At 44.8% G+C, this 22,551-nt stretch overlaps 1 protein-coding gene across 1 annotated transcript in view; it reads left to right on the top strand.

The window, feature by feature from the left end:
• Positions 1 to 819: 819 nt before the first annotated feature.
• Positions 820 to 22,551, top strand: part of LOC140189912 (Fc receptor-like protein 5) — a 54,419-nt gene continuing 32,687 nt past the window's right edge. Inside the window, exons 1-4 of the mRNA XM_072246257.1 lie at positions 820 to 1,048; positions 9,561 to 9,854; positions 12,209 to 12,502; positions 14,782 to 15,087. Coding sequence (XP_072102358.1) covers positions 820 to 1,048; positions 9,561 to 9,854; positions 12,209 to 12,502; positions 14,782 to 15,087 — 1,123 coding nt within the window. The remainder of the gene's footprint in view (positions 1,049 to 9,560; positions 9,855 to 12,208; positions 12,503 to 14,781; positions 15,088 to 22,551) is intronic.

Below are 22,551 nucleotides of genomic sequence, written 5' to 3'. Positions count from 1 at the left end.
GAGTTAAGGGACTAATAAAAGAGGGCATAATTTTAAGGTGTTAACGTAAAGGTTTTGCGGTGTCGAAGTCAGTTTATTTTTACCTAGAAAGTGCGAAGTGCGTGGAAAGTTTACGTCAAGTGCAAACTACACACAAAGAAACCCCAACTCCTGACTGCACACCGTCATCAAGACAAATTACTACTACCCAGACCATACACCACAATCTAGTCCACACACATGCAAGGCCAAACAGTACCAACTAGGCCACAGAACGCATTACACAAGCTTCTGAATACACCACCCGGAACATCATGTCGCCCCGTTCAGACATCCCTTAGCTTCAGTCGTTACAGGGCAAGAACAGTGGAGCCGTACAAACAAATGCAACGTTGAAGTAGAGGCAGATCAGCTGAAGTGGGGTAAGGACAAAGTGAGCTCTCCTTATATTGTTCGTCATTTGGACTAACTTGTTTACCTCTTTCTCAGTACTCTGAGCCGAATCCTCGACTATACCTCTCCATAGATGCTGCCTTCCCGACTTCTGTGTCCATGAGAGACAAAAAACTGTCTCTCTGGACATTCTCCAGAGGATGTTTTTTGTTCAGTTTCCCTTTTGCGTTTAGTTTTGAGTTTTGTTTGTGCGGAGTTTTGCCCTTCACCCAATCGTCTGGTTTTGTCCCAGGGATTTGATGATAGTTGTAATATGATAGTTGATAGTTCTTTAAATTACCCTAAGGATTAGGGGTGTCATGGAAGACCAGGTTGGGTCTGAATAAGCATCTGTGAAAGAAGAGGTGAGAAGTGAAGTAAGTTTCTCTGAGATCCAGCAGGCACACGATGATTCGAATTTCCACCTTCTGGATTATCGGGAATGTTGGGACTTTCCACGGGGCCGACCATGGAAGTTGCGTCCAAGCTGTTATACGGAAGCGGTTTGTCAAGCCAGGGCAGTGCGAGATTGAGAACAAGTTGTTCCCCATGCAGCAGGCTCCCCTGCTCCACGCAGCGGATGAATCCAAAGGAACGGCAGAGACAATTTGGGACCAGCTGCGGCATTGCAGAAGTGGCAAGTCAGTGTAGGAGTGCATTGGCTCCAAATATCTCGCTCGGGGTTTACATCCGAAGTGTTCCCCATGAGTGGGTATAGCCGCAAGGCAGAGAAGGTTCAAGGTGAAATTCAAGTTTAATTCCTATTTAATTGCCACACTTGAGAAATCATGACAACACTCACAACATGCTGGAGGACCTCAGCAGGTCGGGCAGAATCCGTGGAAATGATCAGTCCACGTTTCGGGCCGGAACCTTTCTTCAGGACTGTAGAGGGATTGGGCAGAGGCCCTATAGAGAAGGTGGGGAGTGGGTGGGAAGGAGAAGGCTGGTAGGTTCCAGGTGAAAAACCAGTAAGGGTAAAGATAAAGGGGTGGGGGAGGGGAGGCAGGGAGGTGATAGGCAGGAAAGGAGAAGAGGGAATAGAGGAAAACACAATGGGTAGTAGAAGGAGGCGGAACCATGAGGGAGGGTATAGGCAGCTGGAGGAGGGGGAAGAGTGAAATAGGGATAGAGGAAGGGAGTGTGAGTCTGTTGGGGTCATCTATTGCATCCGGTGCTCCCGGTGCGACCTCCTCTACATCGGTGAAACCCGGCGCAGATTTTGTGTTGAGAGATCATGACTACGGCCAAATGAAACAGCATAACTCAGGGGCCAAGGTGCAAAACATAGCACCAACAAGTCATACGCTGCGCAACGCACATATACCACATATACGATCAGAACATGGAACACAGAACATAAAAATCTATAGCACATTACAGGACTAGAAACCATGGACTACAAGGCTTCGACCCCGAGCCCGAAAGTGGACAAGGACCCAGAATCTGGGTCTTGCCTCAGGCTCGGACCGCAGAACCGGGCAAGGACATGACATGGCTTCAGGACAGGACGTGGCTGGGGTTTAGAGGCCTGAGCTTGGAGACAGGCTGGGGCCTTTGTTCTTGAGGCTTGAGGCTGGGGTCTTGGGTCTTGAGCTTGGCTGCAGGCTGGGGACTTCAGGCTTGTGTTCTTGGAGCTTGGCTTGGGATCCTCGAGGCTTGGGTTCTTGGAGCTCGCATTAGGGTTCCTCGAGGCTTGGGTTCTTGGAACTTGACTGCGGGATCTTCGTTTTGTAATGCGGAGGCTGATAACTCGAAGGCTGGAGCTGAGAGACAGACTGGTTTCTGAACATCAACATAGAGCCGGGACTTGTACTTCGAAAAGCCGGGACTCATCGTTAACATGACACCAACATGAGACAGGACAGTACGTAGACATAGAGCCGGGACTTATACTCAGACAAGCCGGGACCCAACTTCTCCACACCAAGGTGGGACAGGACCATCCGTCGGGCAACGGCAAAACGCGGTGACGTACCTCACAGAGGCGAGGACAAGACAAGACAAGACACCCCCCCCCCCCACAGAGAAACGGCAGAACAGCCTGACTTATCCCACGGAGGCGAGGTCAAAGTAAGACAAGACCCCCCGCAGGGCAACGGCAGAACGGCCTGACTTACCCCATGGAAATGAGGACAAGACAAGACAGATCCCCCCGCCGGGCAACGGCAAAACGGCCTGGCTTACCCCACGGAGGCAAGGACAAGAAGAGACAACACCAACGAACGACAGACAGTTCCATTTCTGCTCTGGGGTAGCTCCGAATCTCAGTTCGGCCAGCAACCTCAGCTGGCTGCGGAAACAGCCGGATCCCTGGCTAGCTCAGAGTAGCTGGCAGACACTCAGATGGCCCGGGAAACAGCCGAATCCATACCGCAAAGACTACTCCAACGAGTGGCAACAAGGCTTCATGAAGCGGTGGTCCTCCAACCAGGCCTAGAGATCACAAATATTTACACTAGCCTCCCATCAACAGATTGTTCTAAGGGGGACAGACAAGACAAACCTGCAGCCCACACTCAATCCCAAGGCTACTTATATTCCAAGCTCCAAGATGGGAATCAGCTGCCTATGATTAACTCAATCAAAGCAAGGGACAGCTGGAAGACCCAGAGTCCTGAATCCACGGACCGGACCGTGAACTGGAATGCGGACTTCACGGATCCGATACACCGTGATCAGGACCCATCGCTCCAATGAGAAAAGGCCAAGTTCACTCAACCTATTCTTATAAGGTGCGCTCTCCAATTCAGGCAACATCGATGTAAATCTCCTTTGCACTCTTTCTATAGTATCCACATGCTTTCTGTAATGAGGTGCCCAGTACTGAACACAGCACTAAAAGTTCTTATATCGCTGTTACATCACCTTACCACCCTTGAACTCAATCCCACCGTTGATGAATACCAACACACCGTACACCTTCTTAACAACATTGTCAACCTGCGCAACAGTTTTGTGTCTCTCATGGACACGGAACCCAAGATCTCTAATTCTCCGCACTGCCAGGAGTTTTACCATTAATATTACATTCTGTCTTCAAATTTGACCAGCCAAAATGAACAACTTCACACTTATCTGGGCTAAACTCCGTCTAGCACTTCGCAGTCCAGTACTGCAACCTATCGATGTCCCGCTGTAATCTCTGACAACCCTGCAGAGTATCGACAACACCCTAACCTTTGTGTCACTAACAAACGTACTAACCCACCCTTCTTCATCCAGGTCATTGAAAAAAATCACAAAGAGGAGGGATCCCAGAACACACACTTGCGGAACACAACTGGTCATCAACTTCTATGTAGAATAAGAACCATCAGCAATTACCCTTTTCCTTCTCTGGGCAAGCCAACACTGGATTCAGAAGGCAAAGTCTACTTCGATCCCATACCTCCTTACTTTCTGAATGGGTCTTGCATGGAGAACCTTATCAAATGCCTTAATGAAACCTATATAGAGTACATCCTCTGTTCTACCTTCATCAATGTGTTTTGTTACATTCTCAAAGAATACAATCAGGCTCGTAAGACATGATCTGCCCTTGACAAAGCCATGCTGGCTATCCCTAATGAGATGAAGTCTCTCTAAGTCCTCGAATCCTGCCTCTCAGCATCTTTAACAACTTGCACACCACTGAAATAAGACTCACTGGTCTATAATTTCCTGGGTTATTTCTACTTCTTTTCTTGAGCAAGTGAACAACATTTGCAATCCTCCAGTCCTCCGGTACTTCTCCTGTTACTATTCATGATCGAAAGGTCATCGCCAGAAGTACAGCAATTTTCCCCCTCGTGTCCCACAGTAGCCTGGGTTTAAGTCCCGGTGACTTGTCTAACTTAATGCTTTTTAAAAGCTCCAACACATCTTGGGAACATATATAAGATATCAGCAAAATACAGTCACAAAAATATGTATTTACTCAAGACTGTGAGTCGATGAATTTTGCATAAATCTACAGACGACCACATTAGAGCCTGTCTTCTGCAGAGCGAACACTGAGGTGGGGTGGGGACAGCATCGACCCCATTTTGGACTCCGCGCCGCTCTGTCTCCAGTGGAGCGCAACGATTCCGACGCCTCTCTCCTGGGCGGCAGTAAGCAGGCGACATGGCGGGTTGAGGCCTCGTCCTTGCCATGAATGCTCGCACGCAGCTGCTCCGCCGTCCGCCCTTGACGTTTGCCAATAGATCGTTGAATTGGACTTGCATGATCAGTCGCTGTTAGACTGCACACCACTTTGGTCCACCGTCTCCTCCAACGCTTCTTTGATGTAGGCAGCAGCCTCATCTGCACTAAGTCTAGTGCTTTCACTTTCTCCGCCAACGAGCAACTCGTTGACGTGGTAAACTTGCAACACTTCAAATTCTTAATATCCAGCAAGGCCTTGCAATCGTAAAAATATTTTTAAAAGGACGGTAACACCATTGGTTGACCCCGTAGAATGGTGATGGGCAGCATTCTTACCGGAAGAGTTCTTCTCAATGAGCTGTCAACTACGGCTGACCAGTTCCATCTGCCCGAAGCGATTAGTTATGAGGGGCCAGTAACACGCCTTTGCCATTTCTCCTGTCAATTGACATGGTTTCACCGGGCTTAGTAGCCAAGCCTCACATGAAAGCTAGGAGCTTGACTAATTTGTCAAAGGCTATTTGAGACGCACACCATTCAATGCATTTAATAGGTGATGGAAGCATACCCTCTCTACACTCCCACCCCTGCATCTGTCAACCTTAATGAACCTATAAAGATATAGTTAGTAATAAAGAAAGCCTTCCATGATACATAGTGGGCTTTCGAGCAATAATGTCTGGCCATGGAAGAGTTTTGGGATGATTAGGAGATTTTTAAATAACACGTTATTAAGCAGAGAAGTGGGGTAAATGTCCAACGTACGGAGAACAGCGATTGCATTAATGAAATAGACCGGCACAGCAGTGCGATTGAAGTACCTATGTGATACTGTACAGTTCCGTTGTGCGTTCAGACTGGAATGACGAGACGTTTCAGTTAAGGTTTACCACAAAAGATAACATGACCATATCATCGCCACTTCGGCAGCACCGGTTATTCAAAATGAATATTTACTCTTTGTAGCCATTGTATTATAATATCTATTCTCCTCTTTTGGTAGTTTATGGGATCAAATGCAGCATTTCCCAAGGTTAGTGTTCACTTTTTACCTTACACCATTGATACATAGTTTTAATGTAACATACTGATTGATAATGTAACATAATTGCATCTTATTTGGTGCATATACACTTGGTTGTTGTCATCACCACTGCAGTGACGATAAAACAGGCAATGCAGTTCGGAATTTGCGACGGACTGCAGGATGTGTCTTTGGTTTTGAAACATACATTTTTTTTTTGCCGTGACGGAACAAAATGTACAGAGTCTAAAGAACTTTTATACAGTAGGGATGCAGACCTTTCAGCACAATTCGTCCATGCCCACCACAGTTCGTTACTGACGTAGTAATATTTCCTCGCTTTTGGCCCCAACCGAAACTAAACCATTCCTAAACCATGTACGTGCTCAAATATCTCCTACACAGTGCAAGTATACCCTTCCATCACTTCTTCCGACAGGCTGTTAAATATATCCGGTACTTGCTGTGTGAAGATCTTGCCTTTCAAAACCCGCTTTAACTTTAACTCCTGCGACATTTAGTTGGAGACTCGCCTTCCACTGAGAAAACGTGACCACGCACCACTTCCTTCACAATTAAAAAGAAAGAAATATACAAAATCATTCGCAGGTTACTTTCTTCCAGGGGAAACCGTCCCAGTCTATTCAAACCGCCCTAACTGTGTGAAGCCAAGTCCACATTTGCCTGCGAACCCGCATTGACGTTTTTCAAGCTAAGTCACAAGCTTCCTCTCCGATGGTAACCAGAACGGTTGCAATTATTGAAATAAAAGTGATAACAGTAAATGCATGCCTAAAATAAACAGGAGAAGAAACAAGTCTTTCAGAACACAGTTAGGAGTCTGAACATGATGGGATATGTTTAAGGTGTTGGGAGTCATATTCAAATCGGAAGGGACTAAGTTTTTTTGTAGCTGACGTGATAGGAGAGAGAGGACGAAATAGGAGAAGAGTGGAAGTGAGGAGACATTTGAGATAGTAGGTGGTATTAGGGTATTAGATATTAGAGGGTATTCGTGATTTTTCTGAGGGCTGTTATTAGGGAAAAGTAGTTGTGTTCTCCGTCCTCCAAATGTAGGGTAGTAGAGTTGGTTGGTGTGGGGAAGAATAGAAATGCAGAACGGTTGTTGGCGTGTTGTAAGGAAAAAGAAGTGTGAGACAGCAGAAAAATGGGACTAGTAGAGGGTGAGAAGAATAGAGGGATAAAGGGGGCAATGGGAGGTTAGGGACGGTGGAGGGGAAATTTGGAGAACTTGGGAAAAGGGTGAGCCTGGGGACAGCGGGAGAGAAGTCGGGAGAGCAGAGGTATGGGAACAAGAGAGAATGGGACAGAGGAGTGATGCAGAGCAGTGTGAGAGGGAAAGGTGAGTAGAGAGGTAGCCATGGAAAATCATGATTGGAAGAGGAGAATGGGAAAGAGAGGAAAGAAGAGGAAGAGTGGAAAGCGGCAAAGAGGCAACCTTAAATTGTGAGAATTATAGACCGAGTAAGTACACTTTGTCTCCCCCCGACTAAGCTAGGGAATCAAGTACCAGGAGGCATAGGTTTAAAATGCAAGGGAAAATATGTACTAGAAACGTGAGGGGCTTTCTTTTCGAAAAGTGTGGTATCTATATGAAATGAAGTGCCAGGTAAGTGGTCGAGGGAGGTAAAATAACGGCGTTGAAACGGCACTTGGATAAAAACGTTGATCGGGTATATTTCGAAGGATGATTCGCAAGTGTGGGAAAGTCGCACTCCATTAGTTGGGCAACACTGTAGACGCGGACGAGTTAGGCCGAAAAGCAAGTTGCGAGCTGACTAATTCCATGACTACGGATAAAAGAGAGCTGGTTTAAATGAAAGTTTGGCTCTGATAGCTCGGATGCCATATCATTCGGACCAAGCGATGTTCCAGCATTAAAATATATATTTATGTTAGCTTGGCTGTGTTTCACTTTTCACAAGTGCTTATTTCAGAAAACGATAGCATCACAGCGCTCTTCGATAGAAAATAACGAACCCTTTATCTCATCAATATCCTCTATCTCCATTAATTACATCTTTCGCTCCCATCCCTCAGTTTACATCTAGTTGCTCGCATTTTCTTTAAACATGTTCGATTTCTGCACCTATTCTAATGACTGCTCTTGCTCTGCTATAGTGTAAGCGAGAGACAGGGGAACCGGGCACTTCAGTCTACCAAGCACACGTCCGTTTTTACAATATAACTTCTCAATCTCATTTTAATCCTCCTAATTGTCATCAGTTCCAAAGGCTATCAAATTCTATCTCTGATTTCTCTTTCAATTTCAGTTTTACCATTTCTGCGAATATAGCATTTCAGCTTTAACCGTAGTCACAGATTTTTTTAAAGCTTGCCTGACTTCACCATCAATACATTTTGTATTAATATATTAAAGGAGAACATAGAATGAAGAAACAAAACATCACAGGAAGTGGCCCTTCGACCGGGCAGATCTATGACAACGCTGCATATTATGGGATTGACATCTTTCTGTGTACACTGCATCTCTGCCCTTCCATTCGCTGCGTATTATGCGTCCATGCAACTGTCTCTGAAAAATTGATATCGTAGCTTATACCTCCACTATCCCCGAGCATCCTCCAGCAGCCCGTTCTAGCAATCCAGAATTCCATCTGTGGAAAGCATTCCCCACACAATTCCACTGAACTTTACTCCCCTCACCTTGAATGCATGTCCTCTGCTGCCTGACATTTCCACCTCGACAAACAGAATCTGGCTATATACGCCATCTATAACTCCCCTAATTTTATGAAATGCTAACAACACTGACTTTTCAGAAACAATACATAGTTTTCTAGACATTTCCAAATAGCTTTTACCTTGTAATGCATAGTTGTAATTTATTTTGGAACACTCTTCGAAGCGTGTTACAAGGACTACCCCCCAATAGTAATGATCAATTGGGCACAGAGAGGATTTGTACTTAGAAACCAAGTGCCTTTATTGTCGCAGCTAAAAATCTCGTGAATTTACACAACCGATTACCAGTATGCACACCTACTAAGTTTCTCTGACACTGTATGAACAATCAAGCAAAAGAAAACGTAGCACCCGATAAAGGAGTCTACGCATGCCAGGTGTTCCCGATCAAAATCCATGTGTCCGAATTTGGGTTATTTACTTTAGCGATCTACGATTGTTCTTCTCAGGAGAGTTGTCGCTGCTTTGACTTTGACACCCATTACCTTTAAACACTTCTCATCAGTTAAAATGATGCAATTCAGTCTCCTGGTCGTGAAGTAATCTGAATAACCAGTGTCATCTTTCTGCCCCCTTCCGCAGCGACAACTGGTAATTTAAGGCATTTATGAAGTCAGTAACTAGGTCGAGTAGCTCAGGGCAGACACTGACCCCACCACTCACAACCCGCAAGGTCTATCATATGAAAGAATACCTGAGAAATAACTTCTAAGGTTACCTGGAATATCATTGTGTCTACGTTAAAATACTGATTCACCCGGGAAACACCACTTAACAAAATGGAAAACACAGAGCAGCTTCACAAAATGGAAGCCGTCATTCCTTCGATTTCATGGCAAGAACAAAGACAATTGGCTCCTCTACCTCCAATGTTCTTGATTCACTGGAAACCACTGATTTGTTCTTTCTGGCCAACAAACCTTTACGTTCTTTCTGTATTGGCGCAATTCTAATTGCAAAACTTGCTTCACGCGTAGCCTATTCAAATTTCAAAGCACCTACGACATATTTTTACGTACTTTTATATTGATTTCCTCGCCCAGTGAAGGAAAGCTTCCCGTACGCCTCCTTTAGCGCTTAATCTAATTTTGTGAGCATTTTCAGGCAGCTTTCGACTTCCATTCATAGAATCCTCTGTAGATTATTAGTGTGGTATCCTGCCACTAATGGTGTACTGTGTCCCTACATTTGACTTTCGAAAATTTTGTATAGCAGCAAAGAAAGTATGAGTGTTTGTCAAATGTACTTAAGTCAAAGTATCTTTTTGCAGATTCTTCATTGATTCCACGAATTGATCTGGATCAACACGTGGGCGTTTACATTAAGGGAGAGTCCGTCGTGCTAACTTGTAACAGCCTCGGTCCCTACAGCGGCAGTCCTTTCACGTTCTACAGGAACAGAGAGGAACTGTCTCCGACGGATGAAGGAGAACGCTGGGCCAGACTACGCCTTGAGCGCATTTCTGATGCGGACAAAGGATCGTACACATGTCGGGACTCGAAAACCATCGCCGGAAGGAAAGTCCAATCTGCACACAGCAAGCCAGTTGAAATACATGTAACAGGTAATATACCTCGATCGAAACGCCTTATTAACACAGAATACAAAATAGAAGTACGACCTTCACCCACAAAGTCTGCGCAATGCATAGTTAAATTCATTATCTTCGGTCTGAACGTGTTCCTAATCCTTCTATTGTTCGCATTTTGGTGTGTATTTCCCAAAGCCTGTTATCAACGACGCTTTGCAGCCCGATTCTGTTAAAGTTGCTCCGCCAATCTCCTTTTCGCCTTTAATGCATGCTCTCGAGTATTTGACATTTAGACCCTAAGAAAAGTATGTTGACTTTTTAATCCCATCAATGCCCCTCATAATCTTATAAATTTATGCGAAGACTCGTCTCAGCCTCCGCCACACCAAAGAGAATTTGGCCAGTTAGACTTTGGTTGAGTCAATTGATTTAGCTATTTATGTGATGTTTAATAAATATAGTATTTACAATATTAGAACCTAGACGCGATATTGTGCCCTGCAAGCCCTTCCCCAGAGGAACACAGTAGAATCTCTCCATGGCAGCAGTGTTTTACCTAATATAACAGCGATTTGATGGTGTGCGTGTTCTTTAAAACTGTGACACTCGCATGTTATCGTCTAGTTCGAGGACAAATCTAATCGCTGACGTCGGTTACCTTAGTGACAGTACCTCAAGTAGGTCTTGTGCATTTTTTTTTTGTTTTGTTTTGTTCCCTCACTCCAGAAATAAGTTAATTGCAGTTCAGCAAGTTTGCAGCATGTGCATAAATTGTGCTTATTGTGTAAATGTGATACGAAAGGAAGGAAATCTCATTGAAACACAGATCTGACAAATTAGATGCACAGCGGATGCTCCTCCTTAGAGGAGAGGTGAGGTCAAAGACAAGCGGATGTAGTTTCAGAATATGTGCAGGTTACTTAGAGCCATGACTGCCTAATTTTTGGAATTCCCTACCCTTGAGCACTGTGAAAATTCAATTGCTATGCAGTATTGATGGTGAAAGTGGAATCGGTAAACATGAAGATGATCATGTGGGTCGGGATGTAATATGGCAGTAACGCAGCAGAACAGTCCTGATCGCAATGTATGTCCATAGAAGGGAACATGATGAGTTGTTTCATACCACTTCAGTCCTTATGTCCTTAAAATTTCGTTTTTGAATTTCAATTGAAATCAAATGTTTTGCACCGACAATTAACGCATTATCGTTTTTACCTTTTCTTTCCCGTATTACTTAATAAAAATATTAAGCATCAGATTGAGTGGTTAAGAAAGCGGACCATGAATCACACAAATTGTGTTATTAGATATAACAGTTGGAAGTTATGTTGCATTTACATACATCTTTAGGTAGGCCAGATTTGGAGGATTGTGAGCGTTTTTGGAAGTCCCATTTCAGGAATAATATGAAGGGCTTTAGTGCATAAGAGATTGAAAGGCTGTTGCCCGGATTAGCTGTAAAGAGAGGTTGGACACATTTGGATTGTTTTCACTGAAGTATTGGAGGTCGAGGGGAGGCATTATTGAAGCTTATAAATTTATGATATGTGAGATAGTTGGAGTCTGTTACAGAGTAGACTGGAGCATATGCGTTTACGATGAGATAGGAACGTTCAAAGGGGATGCGTGACGCCGTCTCTTTTTACCCAAAGAAATGGGTGCCTGGAATGCGTTGCCAGCGGTGGTGGTTGGAAGCAAGTTCAAAAGGGCTGTTTAAGAGTAATGGAGACAAAGGCATAAACATGCAGTAAGTTTATAATGTCACGTAAAAGAGAGTAAAGTAGTTTGGCACCGTGCTCATGCAACTATTGCGGGCTTCGGGATCTGCTTCACCTAATACTTCTCTACTTACAACCCATTATGCCATTGGCGATTTGATCCCCAATGAAGTTCCTCTATCTCTGTCTGTCCATGGCCATATTCTCTATTGTCTCCCAGGTGTGACTCAGGGTCCTCAGTGTCACAGTGATATAGAAGGATTTCTCTTTGATGCTTCCGTACCCTGAGGTGAACCCCCGAACCTGGAGGACCAGTGGATCACTCTTAATCTGGCCGCTACCCTTCGACCTGTTTGTCATCGGTGACCCTATCAAGAGTCACAGCACAAGGCCCTGACCCCAGCAACCGTAACTCTCCGGGTCATTGAAGCTAGTAAGCCTCCAAATCCTACGGCAAGTCTGTGGTCCCCTTGGAGAAATACTTCTATGCTCAGACTAAAATGCAATGCCAAGCATTTCCCTAGCCGATTTATTTCAGTTTGCTGGTTCGAACGGTTGCTGTTTCTATGTAAGGTGCCATATCATTGTTTTGTGTAGTCGCCAACACCCATGAACCCATAGAAGGTGCAATCAGATTTATGCATAATTGTTTTATTTAATCTACAGATCCGCTGTTGCCACCAGTGTTGTCTCTTTATCCACAAATGGTGGTTTATTTAGTGGGAGAGACTGTTACTCTCACCTGCAACACAACGGAAAAATATATCGGAGAGGTCTTCTCCTTTTACAGAAACGATCGACTGATCATCTATAGCCACATGGTGAAGAGGGGCAACACTGCAACATTGACGCTGATCGGTGAGGACTACCAAGGCAGATACCAGTGCCGGTATGGAAAATCGGCCAGGAAAAGGTGGCTCTGGTCTCAGATCAGTGAAGCTATAGAAATAAATGTAACAGGTAAACCGGAAGGAGATATAGTGTTCTCTGAGTAATACATTAATCACATACCACGCGTATGAACTTCAAACGCAGGCTTCAGGCTTTGGAATGGAATCTAATTCAGTATACGTACCCTACGTGGCACAGCAGAACTGATGATTTGTGCCTAATAATGTTACTGTTACTGCATACAGTGTCGCATCGCAGCAAGAACTCCTGCACATTTGTCATATTGAAAAATAAAGATGTCGTTGCAACTAGTGCAATGTTGCACCTGTTAAAGTCCCTTGAAACATTCAGCATTTTACAGATCTCAGTGCGCAACAAGTGATTTATTCCCTCCATCTGAGCCCAAAACATCACTGAATAAGGCGCTTCGGCCCAACCTGTCCGTGCCGATCAAAGTGCAGAACCAAGCCAGTTATATCTTCGTTCCATTGTTATCCTGTTCATGGAACTGAACAGATTATATTCAGACGATGTTATTATATCCACCTCTGTCACTTTCTTTTGCATAATCCATATAACCATCGCGCAGTGTCGGCGAAAAAATTGCCCTTCGTTTTTTTATATATACTTTTCCACTCTCACTTAAAACGATGCTTTCCAGTCTTAGTAGTACACGCACAACGATAAAGGAACTCAATTGGCATCTATGTTTACTCTTTTCCATAGATGCTGCCTGGCTTGCTGAGCTCCCCCAGCATCTTATGTGTATTAGTTTGATTTCCATTATCTGCACAATTTCTCTTGTGCGTCCTAGTTTAAAGGAGCCCTGCCTCAAGGAAAAGACTGTAACCGCTCACGTATCTATGAATGTCATTAACTTCCAGATTTCTTCTTAAGGTCACCTTCCAGTTTTCTCCAGGAAAAGAAACTATGGCTTATCTAGATGCTGTTTATATCGAAAACTTCCCAGTGTCAGTGATATCCTCATAAACCTTTTCTTAAACCCTCCCCGGTTTAATAGCATCTTCCTCATAGGAGGGCAAATGAAGCTCTACGCCGTACGCTAGATGAGGCCTTTTTGACCTCTTGTGCAATTGTACCATGAACAATTCTGTACTAAACATACAAAGTGAAGATGGTAAACATGCCAGACGCCTTATTCACCACCCAGTATAGTCATGTCGCCAGCTTCAGTGCCTGAATCGATCTCCGTTCTACAACACTCCCAGAGTCAATCATTACTATGCCAGTTATAACGTTGAATGCCTCAACAAAATGAAATACCATATAGCATGTCATTTCTTGGCCCAATGGTCAAATAGTTCAAGACCTAATTGTGGCTTTAGATAACTTTATTAAATGTTCACTCTGCGAACATTCTTGGTATCATCCACAAACTTATCACGTCCGAAACATTTGCACAAAAATCATTTAGAACTTCGACTCCAGAAACGAGGGCACCGCTCGTTAAAGGACTCTAACCTTTCACCCACAACTCCGTTTCGCACTTTTTAATAGACTAAATTGTCAAAGTGTATTGCGAAATGGTTTTTATACAGGATGTGCACATTTTCCGCAACCCATCTGGAGAAGTGAAGAAAGACCGTGACACAAACACGTCCGTATCTTCCTGAGTGTAGGTATTGTGAGTGCAGAGTTTTCACCCGGGAGAATGGGAACTAAGAACTGGTTGAAGGTGAGAGAGAGGAGAGTTAAGACGAACCCAAGGGGTAGTTTCACGCTGAAAGTGGTTCGTATATGGAATAAGCAGACGTAGGAAGTGGTTGAGGAAAGCTCAGTTCAATAGTAAAATAATTCAAAGGACATTTTTGGTAAGAACATTGAGGGGAGATATTTACAGGTAAGTGAGCACGCACAGTTAAGATACTGCGTATATTGATTCATACGACATAGGAGCAGAATTAGGCCAGTGACTGCTCCGTCATCATGGATGATTTATTACCCCTCTCAACCACGTTCCTCTCCATTCTCCCCGTGACCGTTGACGCCCGGACTAATCAGAAATCTAAGCTCCGCTTTGCATAAACCGGATGACTTGATTACACAAGTATCTGCAGCAACGAATTTCACAGATTCAACATACTCTACCGAAATAACTGCCTCCTCTCTTCTGTTCTAAAGGAACGTCCTTCTATTATGAGACTATGCCCTCTGGTCCTTGACTCCCCCTGTATCGGAAACATCCACTCTATCGGGACCTTTCAATATTCCTTAAGTTTCTTGACGACTTCCGTGCATGTTTCGATAACTATGTAGTTCCTTTCTGTCATGCGCCCTGTGCCAGTTCCTGCTTTCGACAGTGACGTAATATATTTTCGTTTTTGCAGATTATCCTCAGAAACCGTCAGTATCCGTTAGCCGCGATGATTATGTGTTCCTGACAGAGGAAACGGCCACGTTGACTTGCCGGTCGTCAGTTCCATATCCGGTCAGCAATTTCTACTTGCACAAAATTGGTCAGACCTCCCCCGTTCAGACGGCCACCGTCAACACAACTGAGCCCAGCGTCGTCTTCAACCTTGCAAGTACCTGGAAAATCGGGACAGAAGATTACTCCTGTGGTTATAAAAGCACTGTCATGCTGAGGGAAATATTATCAGAAAGAAGTGATTACGTGAAAATAACAGTCGTGGGTAAGCTCCATCTTCGTTACACTCAGGGGAAGTTACCCGATATTACTTCAGACTGGGATTTGTGTGCGGGCGAAGGGTATAAATTATCACCTGCCAACTTTGGCCTCGCCCTTTCCCTTCACAGTTTTATACTTGCTAACACCCTCCGTGTTTTCAACTAGACAAATGATTTGAATACTAATGGTCGCCTGTCCGTTTCCCTCCCTATACACTCTGTGACCGGCTGAGATCTACCATCTACCATATTTTATGAATTAAGATAGAAACAACCGTCTGATTATAATTTACCTTTTTGTAACCGTGGCTGCAGCACTCGATGATAACGTAACACTATTCGCAAATTTTAACTTATTAGGCTTTGATTTTGATTGTGGGGCAAAACTGGCAGCTCTTTATTCCGGGGTTTTGTTGTTTTACACATGACAGCGCGGGGGTTTTAGAGGAGTAGGCGTGGTGTTACAATTCAGGGAAAATGTCATAGCATTGTTCCGTTAGGACAGACAGTAGAACTCATCTAGTGAGGTGTTATGAGTTGAAATGAACAATAAGAAAGGAACAAACTGTAGCGAGTTTGAAGACTGTGCCGGAAACATAAGGTTGTTTATAGTTGGTGACTTTGACTCTTCACATATTGACTAGGAATTCAATACTGTAAAATTTGTTCAGGAAAGTTTCCTTAATCAGTAAGTACAAGTCCTAACGAGAGAGTGTGCGGTACTTCATCTGCTATTAGGGAATGAGGCAGGGTAGGTGACACAAGTTTGCGGAGGGGATCATTCTGCTATTAGATACAAAGGAAATATGGAAAAAAAAAGTCTGGTCCACCAGCTGAGATTCTAAAATGGAGAAAGGTCAACTTTGATGGTATCAGAAATTATCTGGCAACTGTGAGTTGGGACAGGCTGTTCCCTCACAAAGGCGCAATTGGTAAGTGACAGGCCTTTCAAAGTGAGATTCCGACTGTACAAAACTCGCCTGTGCCTGTCAGAATAAAAGGTAAAGAGAAGAAGTGCAGTGACCATGATTTTCCAGAAATATTGAGGACCCGGTTCAGAGAAAAAAAATAGAGATGTATAGCAGGTATAGGCAGGTCGGAACAGATGCGGTACATATCGAGTATAAGAAATGCGGGAGAACACTTAAGAAAGAACTGAGGATGGAGAAAACAAAGGCATGGAGGTTCTCTAGCAGACAAAATAAGGGAGAATCCTAAGGGACTGTAAGGGATTCTTCAGATATGTTAACACAGAACATAGAACATAGAATAGTACAGCACAGTACAGGCCCTTCGGCCCACAATGTTGTGCCGAACCTTAAACTCTGCTTCCTATATAAGCCCTCCCTTAAATTCCTCCATATACCTGTCTAGTAGACTCTTAAATTTCTCTAGTGTATCTGCTTCCACCACTGACTCAGGGAGTGAATTCCACGCACCAAACACTCACTGAGTAAAAAATCTTCCTCTAATATCCCCTTTGAACTTCCCACCCCTTACCTTAAAGCCATGTCCTCTTGTATTGAGCAGTGGTGCCCTGGGGAAGAGGCGCTGGCTATCCACTCTATCTATTCCTCTTACTATCTTGTACACCTCTATCATGTCTCCTCTCATCCTCCTTCTCTCTAAAGAGTAAAGCCCTAGCTCCCTTAATCTCTGATCATAATGCATACTCTCTAAACCAGGCAGCATCCTGGTAAATCTCCTCTGTACCCTTTCCAATGCTTCCACATCCTTCCTATAGTGAGGTGACCAGAACTGGACACAGTACTCCAAGTGTGGCCTAACCAGAGTTTTATAGAGCTGCATCATTACATCGCGACTCTTAAACTCTGTCCCTCGACTTATGAAAGCTAACACCCCATAAGCTTTCTGAACTACCCTATCCACCGGTGAGGCAGCTTTCAGGGATCTGGGGACATGTATCCCCAGATCCCTCTGCTCCTCCACACTACCAAGTATCCTGTCATTTACTTTTCAATCTGCGTTGGAGTTTGTCCTTACAAAGTGTACCACCTCACACTGCTCCGGGTTGAACTCGATCTGCCACTTCTTAGCCCACTTCTGCATCCTATCAATGGCTCTCTGCAATCTTTGACAATCCTCTACACTATCTACAACACCACCAAACTTTGTATCGTCTACAAACTTGCCAACCCACCCTTCTACCCCACATCCAGGTCGTTATTAAAATCACGAAAAGTCGAGGTCCCAGAACAGATCCTTGTGGAACACCACTAGTCACAATCCTCCAATCTGAATGTACTCCCTCCACCACCGCCCTCTGCCTTCTGCAGGCAAGCCAAGTCTGAATCCACCTGGTCAAACTTCCCTGGATCCCATGCCTTCTGACTTTCTGAATAAGACTGCCGTGTGGAACCTTGTCAAATGCCTTACTAAAATCCATATAGATCACATCCACTGCACTACCATGCTGACTGTGCTCACTGTGTCTGTTCAGACCATTATTCTCTAGATGCCCAGAGATCCGATCTCTAAGAATCTTTTCCAACAGCTTTCCCACCACAGACCTAAGGCTCACTGGTCTATAACTACCCGGACTATCCCTACTACCTTTTTTGAACAGGGGGACAGCATTCGCCTCCCTCCAGTCCTCCGGTACCATTCCCGTGGACAACGACGACATAAAGATCCTAGCCAGAGGCTCAACAATCTCTTCCCTCGCCTCGTGGAGCAGCCTGGGGAATATTCCATCAGGCCCCGGGGGATTTATCAGTCCTAATCTATTTTAACAACTGCAATACCTCCTCTCCCTTAATATCAACATGCCCCAAAACATCAACCTCACTCATATTTTCCTCACCATCATCGTTCCCTCTCATTGGTGAATACCGAAGAGAAGTATTCATTGAGGACCTCGCTCACTTCCACAGCCTCCAGGCACATCTTCCCACCTTTATCTCTAATCGGTCTACCTTCACTCCAGTCATCCTTTTCTTCTTCACATAATTGAAGAATGCCTTGGGGTTTTCTTATACCCTACTCGCCAAGGCCTTCTCATGCCCCCTTCTTGCTCTTCTCAACCCCTTCTTAAGCTCCTTTCTTGCTTCCCTATATTCCTCAATAGACCCATATGATCCCTACTTCCTAAACCTCTTGTATGCTGCCTTCTTCCACCTGACTAGATTTTCCACCTCACTTGTCACCCATGGTTCCTTTACCCTACCATTCTTTATCTTCCTCACCGGGACAAATATATCCCTAATATCCTGCAAGGGATCTGTATATATCGACCACATGTCCACAGTATATTTCCCTGCAAAAACATCATCCCAATTCACACCCGCAAGTTCTAGCCTTATAGCCTCATAATTTGCCCTTCCCCAATTAAAAATTTTCCAGTCCTCTCTGATTGTGTCCTTTTCCATGATAATACTAAAGGCCAGGGAGCGGTGGTCACTGTCCCCCAGATGCTCACCCACTGAGAGATCTGTGACCTGACGCGTTTCATTACCTAGTACTAGATCTAGTATGGCATTCCCCCTGGTCGGCCTGTCCACATACTGTGACAGGAATCCGTCCTGGACACGCTTAGCAAACCCTGCCGCATCTAAACCCTTGGAACGAATCAGGTGCCAATCAATATTAGGGAAGTTAGAGTCACCCATGATAACAACCCTGTTATTTTTGCACCTTTCCAAAATCTGCCTCCCAATCTGCTACTCTGTATCTCTGCTGCTACCAGGGTCCTATAGAATACCCCCAATAGAGTAACTGCTCCCTTCCTGTTCCTGACTTCCACCCATACTGACTCAAAAGAGCATCCTGCTACATTACCCACCCTTTCTGTAGCTGTAATAGTATCCCTGACCAGTAATGCCACCCCTCCTCCCCTTTTTTCGCTCTCTCTATCCCTTTTGAAGCACTGAAATCCCGGAATATTGAGAATCCATTCCTGCCCTGGTGCCACCAAGTCTCTGTAATGGCCAGTACATAATAATTCCATGTATGTATCCAAGCTCTCAGTTCATCACCTTTGTTCCTGATGCTTCTTGCATTGAGGTACACACATTTCAGCCCTTCTACCTTACTGTCTTTACACCGTTTATTCTGCTTCTCTTTTCTCAAAGCCTCTCTATATGTTAGATCTGGCTTTACTCCATGCACTTCTTTCACTGCTCTATCGCTCTGGGTCCCATCCCCCTCGGAAATTAGTTTAACCCCTCCCGAACCATGCTAGCAAACCTACCTGCAAGGATATTGCTCCCCCTCGATTTCAGGTGCAACTCATCCAGTCTGTACAGGTCCCACCTTCCCCAGAAGTGATCCCAATGATCCAAAAATCTAAAATCCTGCTCCCTGCGCCAACTCCTCAGCCACGCATTCAACTGCCATCTCCTCCAATTCTTACCATCACTGTCACGTAGCACTGGCAGCAATCCTGAGAACGCCACCCTTGAGGTCCTGTTCTTCAGCCTTCTGCTTAGTTCCCGAAACTCTCACTTCAGGACCTCATCCCTCTTCCTGCCTATGTCGTTGGTCCCAACATGTATCACGACTTCTGGTTGCTTTCCCTCTCGTACCAGGATGTCGTGCACCCGATCAGAGACATTCCGGACCCTGGCACCCGGGAAGCAACAAACCATGCGGGTGTCCTTCTCACGTCCGCAAAGTCTCCTGTGTGCTCCCCTAACTATAGAGTCTCCAATGACAACAGCTCTCCTCTTCTCCATCCCACCCTTCTGCACCACCGCGTCAGACTCAGTTCCAGAGGCCCCGCCACGGTAGCTCACACCTGGTCGGTCGTCCCCGCCAACAGTATCCAGGACGGTAAACATATTATTCAGAGGAATGGCTACAGGTGTGCTCTGCACTATCTGTCTGCTCACCTTCGCTTTCCCCCTCTGACTGACCCAACGACCTGCTTCCGACAGCCTAGGTGTGACTACCTCTCTTAGCTCTCATCTATGACTGCCTCATTCTCCCTTATGAGTCGAAGGTCATCCAGGTGCTGCTCCAGAATTTCCTTACACAGTCTTCCAAATCGCCCAGCCGTATGCACTTCTGACAGATATGATTCTGCGGGAGAGGGGCATTCCCCCAAGACTGCCACATCTCAAAAGAGCAAAATGATTGCAAGCGACAATATTGGTTCGCTGGAAGTTCAGAATAAGAATCCATGTGTGTAGCTAAAACAGGTGGGGTAGATATAAATTATTTTTGGCATCTGTATTTACTCAGGAGACGGTCTCAGCGCTAATAGAAGTGAGGTAAAACGGCATCAATTTCCTGGAGCTTGAACTAGGCTGAAATATGGACGAAAGATGGTCAGTATGAAGTGGGGATGTGGTGGGTGGACAACTGCTGGTAGATGGGGCTCGTAGAATGCGAAGTAATAGTTGGACATATCAAAGGGTCTGAAGGTGACGGAATCTGATAGGAGCGGAAAGCCGCGCCTCACTGCATCTCAGCCAATCGACCTTATCTTACATGGGTTCACCTACCAACTTACCACCTCCCCCTGCACAGTAATATCGACTACATCACCTTATTTTGTTTTATTGACTATATTTCAGTTCAACTGAGTAGCCTCTACTCCTAATGTCAACTGTCCATTTCTCCTTTCGACTGGGGGTGTGGTGGACAGCGATAAAGGCTATCATGGCCTACAGAGGGATGTGCATCAGCTGGAAAAATGGGCTTAAAATGACCGATGGAATTTATTGTAGAAAAGTGTGAGATGTTGCTCTTTGGTAGGACCAACCCAGGGTAGGTTTTACTCTGTGAACGGTAGGGCACTGTGGATTCTGGCAGATCAAAGGGATCTGGGAATACAGATCTATTATTTGTTGGAAGTGGCATCATAAGTAGATATCGTCATAAAGAAAACTTTTGGCACATTAGCTTTCATAAATCAATGTACTGATTACAGGAGATGGGATGTTATCTTGAAGTAGTGTAAGACGCCGACGAGGCCTAAATTTGGAGTACTGTGTGCGCAGCTTTGCTCTCCCACCTGCAGGAATGATATAAATAAGGTTGAAAACATGCAGAGAAAATTTACAAATATGTTCCCGGGTCTGGAGAACCTGAGTTATAAGGAAAGATTGAATAGGTCAAGATTTTTTTCCTCGAAAGGTTGATGATTCCGGGAATATTTGATATAGGTATACAAATTTATGAAGGATATGGATAAGGTAAAAGCAAGCAGGTTGTTCTACTGCGGTTGTGGGGGCGGGGAGGGGACAACCAGAGGTCGTGGGTTAAGGGTGAAAGGTGAAAAAGTTAAGGAGAACATGAGGGGAAACCTCTTCACTCAGAGGGTTGTGAGAGTGTGGAATGGGCTGCCAGCACGTGGTGCATGAGAGCTCTATTTCAACGTTTAAGAAAAATTTGGATAGCTTCATGGATAGTAGGAGTATGTGGTCTATGGTCCCGGTGTAGATCGATGAGAGTAGATGGTTTAAATGGTATCAGCATGGTCCGAGTTGCCTATTTCTGAACAGTACCCATGTATGACTCTGTGTCATAAAGTGACAATCCGGAAACAACAAAAATGAGACACGAGACAACAGATAGTGCAATATGGGGCAATACACAAGCAAAAGACCGGACGATCTCTGCGATTCGGACAGCATAGGTGCAGGGAAAAGGCAAATGACGTTTGGGGGTCAAGGTCCTTAAACAGCGCTGAAATATGGAAGGGAGATGGTCAGTATAAAGTGGGGCTGTGCTGGGTAGACTACTGCTGGTAGATGGGGCTGGTAGAATGGGAGGGGATAGCTGGATGTGTCAAAAAGGCTAAAGATGACGGAGTGTGATAGGAGAGGAAGGTGAGCTTGAAAACTACGCCGCCCTCCTGCATCTCAGCCAATCGACCTTACCTTACATGGGTTCACCTTCGAATTACCACCTCCCCCTACACGTTGTAATATCGCCTAAATCACCTCATTTGGTTTGATTGAATATACTTCAGTTCATTTGAATACCCTCTCCTCCTTCAAAAGCTGCCTGGCCGCCGAGTTGTCAGCAGAATTTTTTTTCTGTGAGTTAATATGGAAACGGCAGGCTGCTTGTTTTCATTAGGTTTTAACAGCGGTTGCATCCTGCACGGACAATAAAATTGGTTGTTGAATACTCCAGTAACTGCAGATGATCAGTGTCGACTCCTTGCAGTATGAATCACGCAGGTCGGGTATAAATTAGAGTACTATTGCTAGAGCTAAGTGATTTTTTGTTCTTTCATCACTCCACCACCCCTTCCCCCATGTATCGGTTTTCTGTCTGCATTGTGTTTTATGTTGTGCGTTTATGTTTATTATGATAGTTAGTCACGCGGATGGGAGCAGGATCTCCCAGTGGCCACACATTTTAATTCCACATCCCGTTCCAATTCTGATATGTCTATGCACGGCCTGCTCTACTGTAAAGATGAAGCCACACTCAGATTGGAGGAACAACACCTTATATTCCGTCTGGGTAGCCTCCAACCTGATAGCATGAACATT

The sequence above is a fragment of the Mobula birostris genome, chromosome 29 (genome assembly GCF_030028105.1).
Source record: "Mobula birostris isolate sMobBir1 chromosome 29, sMobBir1.hap1, whole genome shotgun sequence".
NCBI lineage: Eukaryota > Metazoa > Chordata > Chondrichthyes > Myliobatiformes > Myliobatidae > Mobula > Mobula birostris.
This window is presented reverse-complemented; position numbering and strand designations above follow the sequence as displayed.